At 46.4% G+C, this 5,000-nt stretch overlaps 1 protein-coding gene across 9 annotated transcripts in view; it reads right to left on the reverse strand.

The window, feature by feature from the left end:
* The window catches only part of LOC143029790 (cell adhesion molecule Dscam2-like), a 971,930-nt gene that overhangs the window by 219,717 nt on the left and 747,213 nt on the right, over positions 1–5,000 (reverse strand). For all 9 annotated transcript variants that reach the window (XR_012966874.1, XR_012966873.1, XM_076192789.1 and 6 more), the window contains exon 5: positions 4,471–4,687. Coding sequence is in view for 7 of the 9 variants with exons in the window: in XM_076192789.1 (XP_076048904.1) it covers positions 4,471–4,687 (217 nt within the window). In the remaining 2 variants the exon portion in view is untranslated. The remainder of the gene's footprint in view (positions 1–4,470; positions 4,688–5,000) is intronic.

The raw sequence follows: 5,000 nt of genomic DNA on the forward strand, positions 1-5,000 counted from the left end.
CCCCTTCTTCCATTCTTTTTCCTTCTCCTCCTCCTCCTCCTACTACTCTTCTCTCTCTTCCTCTTCCTCCTCTTTTTATTTCCATTCGTCTTCTTATCTCTACTTCTTTTCCTCTTCCTCCCCTTCTCCTCCTCCTCCTGTCAGCGAGGGAATGAACTGTGGACAGATGGTCTGCCCATATCGAGAAAACAAAGAAAGACGAGACAGAAGAAGAAAGAATGGGAAGGCGAAGGAGGAGGAAAGTTGGGGGTATGGAGTGTTTGAGGAGGAGGAGGAGGAGGAGGAGGAGAAGGAGGAGGATGAGGAGGAAGGAGGAGGAGGAGGAGGAGGAGGAGGAAGAGGAAGGAGGAGGAGGAGGAGGAGGAAGGAGGAGGAGGAGGAAGAGGAAGAGGAAGGAGGAGGAGGAGGAGGAGGAGGAATTGGGAGAATACAATAGGAAGAAGATGAGAACAGGGTAGAGGATGAGAGAAGGGAAGAAGAGAAGGAGGAAGAGGAGGAGAGAATAGTAGAGAAAAAGCATGAAAGAGGGGAATAGGAGGGAAAAGAGAATGAATACGAATATAAAAAGGAAAGACAGAAACAGGGAGTTATAGGATGGAGAAGTAAGAGAGGGAGAGTAGAAGGGGGAAGTAGGAGGGGATAGGGAGTGAAAGGAAGTGAGGGAGAGAAAGTAGGAGAGCAGGAAGGGGAGTGTGAGGAGGAGGGGGAGGAGGAGGGGGAGGAGGAGGAGGAGGAGGAGGAGGAGGAGGAGGAGGAGGAGGAGGAGGAGGAGGAAGAGCAGTAGGAGGAGGAGAAGGACAAGGAGAAGAAAGGAGACGTGGAGAGGAATGAGAAGGAGATGGAGTGGAAAGCAAAGGATAAGTAAAGGAAGTAGAAAGAGAAGAAGAAACAGAAGGAGAAGAAAGCGGAGGAGAAGAGAAGAGAAGAGAAGGAGGAAGAAGAGAAGGAAGAGGAGAGCGTGCAAGACTCGAGTTAGATATTTATCATCGAGGACTGAGGTGTGGGGGGGGGATACGTGAATGAGAGTGAGATTCCCTCTCCTCTTTTAAGTAATCAATGGCAAAGAGGGGCAAGTTGCAGTCCTGGAGCCGTTTCACAAAGAAGAGGGCAGATGACCTGATCGTATGGAAGGAGGTTAAAGAGGGGAGGGATAAAGTGTTGCCCCAATTCAGGGGGAGGGGGGGAGGTGGGAGGGGGGAAGGGGACGGGACGTGTTGGGGGCTGGATGATTGGGGGGGGGAACTACTGCGGGGGGAGGAGTGGAAGAGGTGAGTGTATTGATATATAGATACGATGCGGAAGGGTCGGGGGTGAAAGGAGGGAGAGAAAGAGAGAGGGAGGAGGGAAAGGAGGGAGAGAAAGAGGGAAGGAGGGGGAAAGGAGGGAGAGGAAAAAGGGAGGGAGGGGGAAGGGGAGGGAAAGAGGGAGGGGAGAAAGGGGAGAAGGAGGAAGAGAGGGAGAGCAGGAGTGAGGTAGAGGAGGAAAGGAGGGGAGAGGAGTCTGTGAATCAGTCAAAGATCAGTCTGTGAATAGAGGAAGATACACGATGAGAAGGAAAGGAGAAACGGAAGAGTGAAAGAATGAAGTAAGGGAATAAGGCAAGGAGGAAGAGAAAGAGGAGGAAGAGGAGAAAGAAGAGAAGGGAGAGGAAAAGGAAGAGGAAGAGGAGGAAAATGAGGGACGAAGAAGAGGAGGAGATACAGGAGGAGGAGGAAAAGGAGAGGAAAATAGAGGGGCAGGAATAGAAAAAGGAGGAGGAAGAGGAGGAGGAAAAGGAGGAGGTGGAAGAGGAGGAAGAGGAAGAGGGAAAGAGGAAGAGGAAAATAAAGAGAAAGAGGAGGAGGAGGTGGAAGAGGAAGAAGAGGAAGAGGGGGAAGAGGGGGAAGAGGAGGAGGAAAATGAAGAGGAAGAGAAGGGGTAGGTGAAGGAGGAAGCGATGGAGGAGATGGAAAAGGAGGAAGAGGAGGAAGAAGAATGTGTGTGTGTTGGGGGGGTGGGGGATGCGTGACTGCCTCACCAGGTACGACCTCCATCCCAAAGCAAAGCCAAGCCAAGCTAAGCTAACTCTCTCAAATGACCGGCCCGCCAACAAGCGTAGTTGGACTCACGGGTGCCTCAGGTACACTGCAAAGCTTATGCATCACATGAATGATCTCAAGTAGTCTGTAACCAGAAGGTTTTTACCCAATTTAGAATAAAAAAAAAATGTCTATGTTTTCAAGACTTTATCTGTTGAATTTGTTATCCCGAGTTTCCATGATGGGAAGGGAGGAGGAGGAGGGAGCGTACTAAAGGCATTGTTCCCCATTTCCCTTCCTTTGATGTTCCTCTTGATTGTATTTATTTGATTATATATATTTATACATAATTTTTCATGACTCCTCCTTCTAAATTCGATAGTGGAACAGCTCCTAACTTCACCGACATTTGTCGCATTTCCTCTGAAAGCCGGAAACGCTTTGTTTCCCTTGGCTTTGCCGGCCTTTTATGTGCTTGCGACCTAACAGAACGCAATATTTTCTTTTCTGTGCATCGACTCATATGGGGGAACAAAACAAGAACTTACCCGAAAAAAGAAAAAATTGAATTTTATTCAAGCGAATGACTAAATTTGCTTAAAATATATATATACGCATACACACATACACACACACACACACACACACACACACACACACACACACACACACACACACACACATATATATATATATATATATATATATATATATATATATACGTTAAGGCGTGTATATATATATATATATATATATATATATATATATATATATATATACTGTATATATATATATATATATATATATATATATATATATATATATATATGAGTGTGTGTGTGTGTGTGATTCACCATGATCTTGGATCACGTATTGGACTAGTGATCGACAGCTATTTCCCTCCCAGAAGAGAGCTCATAGCTCATGTATGACCGATCTATAGGTAATGCTGTGACCTTGCACACACACACTACATTCCCCGCCCACGAGAGTTAGAGTAACGACTCGCAGCGCAGCAATACTGAAATTATTACAGCCCTGAGTGGGATTCGAACCACTGGGCCGTCGAGAGTGTGTGTGTGTGTGTATGTGTGTGTGTGTGTGTGTGTGTGTGTGTGTGTGTGTGTGTGTGTGTGTGTGTGTGTGTGTGTGTGTGTGTGTGTGTGTGTGTGTGTGTGTGTGTGTGTGTGTGTGTGTGTGTGTGTGTGTGTGTGTGTGTGTGTGTGTTTGCGGATTTGTGTACTTGCGTACGCTTCTGCTTGTGTGTATTTTTGCCCACTTTTCTTCGTGTGTATGTGTGTCTGTATATTCATTCTATTGAGCTCAGAATCGTCTATGTCTGTATACCAGAGCACTCACGAGTTCAAGTAGGTGTATTCAAATTCCCAAATCCGGTGACAAAATTGTGTTCTCTGATCGATCGCACATGATTTTCCGAATTATTTTTGCTTTGCAAATATGCCTAGGAATGATTTTATTACATTCAAATATTACGAAAAATAAGTAGATAAACAAACAATCCTTGGGGGAATCTCAGGAACCGATTGCACAGTACTTGAGATATAAGCCGAGGAGTGTACACCAGGGGGCGTTTAATGCGGCCGGAGTCACCTTTGTCCTGTTCGAATGCACAAGTAACCAAATACGAGACCGGCTTGACTTTGATTACGTCATGACATATTACCGTTACCTATTCTTCTTGCCATCCAAGAAGAACACTCTTCTTTACGGGGATCTGGATTAGGACCTTTAAATCTTAAGTTAAAAAAAAAAAAAAGTGTATGAAAATAGCACTTATGAGTGACGTCACATCATCCTGGCCGGCTGTGAAACCACAGCAAGTTTGAGGTCTACGTGACAGTGTATCGGCTCTGACGACAAATGCGGACAGAGTTTTCATACCAGACATCGAGGAACAATAGCGTGCAGGCCATTTTCAGTGGTCGGTGGCTTCTGCTAAAAAGTGGACCCTACGTAGGTTGGTTCTCTTCAACGGGCCTGTTTTTTTTTTTTTTTTTTTTTTTTTTTTTGCAGACACGCACACACACAAAAGGGGGTTCGTGCGCGTTCTTGCACAGGGAAAGCTGTATTTCAATCTCACCAGGGAAAATTTATAGCCACGGTGCACCAAAGAAGTGGTCCGTGGATGGGCTTCCATGAAAGCATATTTAATTTCGTTTATATTCAGGAAAAAGTGGCCGTCCACGGACACCAAATGGCTGGCCCGTGCGCGGGCTTCCACAGGAACATATGTTATTTCGTTTATTGTCAGGGAAAAATGGTACCCACCGATCAGCAAAAAATGGCCAACGCTCAAGATCTTTACGTGTGCGCGGCTTTGCTTCTGAACAATGGAAACCTATGGTAAACCACATTACCGTCAAACATCAACTTGGTGATGTGGCGCCACAGAGTCGCTCGTCTGTTCTCGACAAAGACACTGGCTACTCACCGTCCGGCGTCCGGTAGGTGCGTGAAGGGCGTCCCGTGGGCGCGGGAAGACACGAGCCAAGACACGACTTCGAAAAGGGCTGGGATGTAGCGAGGGGGCGTGCATCTAATGATGCCCACGCCACCCACAGATACGGGCGTGCTCACTGCACGAGTTCCACCTTCCCCACCATCCAAGCTTCCGTCGCCTCCACTGCTCAAGCCACTGGTCCAAGATACTGGAAAGAAAATTATTATGTTACTAGAGGAGAAGTTAGAGAAGGAAGAGGAGGAGGAGGTGCTGGAGGAAGAGTTGGAAGAAGAGGAGGAGAACATGGAGGGTAAGGAGGGGGAGAAGGAAGAAGACAAGGAAAAGGAGGGAGAGGAGAGGGAAAAACGACAAACAGGAAATTAATTATAATCAAGTTATTCAGGTCAATTGGTTGTGGGTTGAAATGTAATACATAATTTTTTCATATGTTGGAAATGCACTTCTTGTATTCGTAGTATCAGTCGTTCGGTGACTCTCATCAGGGCCTCCACAGTTACAGG

The sequence above is a fragment of the Oratosquilla oratoria genome, chromosome 11, assembly GCF_046742065.1.
Source record: "Oratosquilla oratoria isolate Oo_2021 chromosome 11, ASM4674206v1, whole genome shotgun sequence".
NCBI lineage: Eukaryota > Metazoa > Arthropoda > Malacostraca > Stomatopoda > Squillidae > Oratosquilla > Oratosquilla oratoria.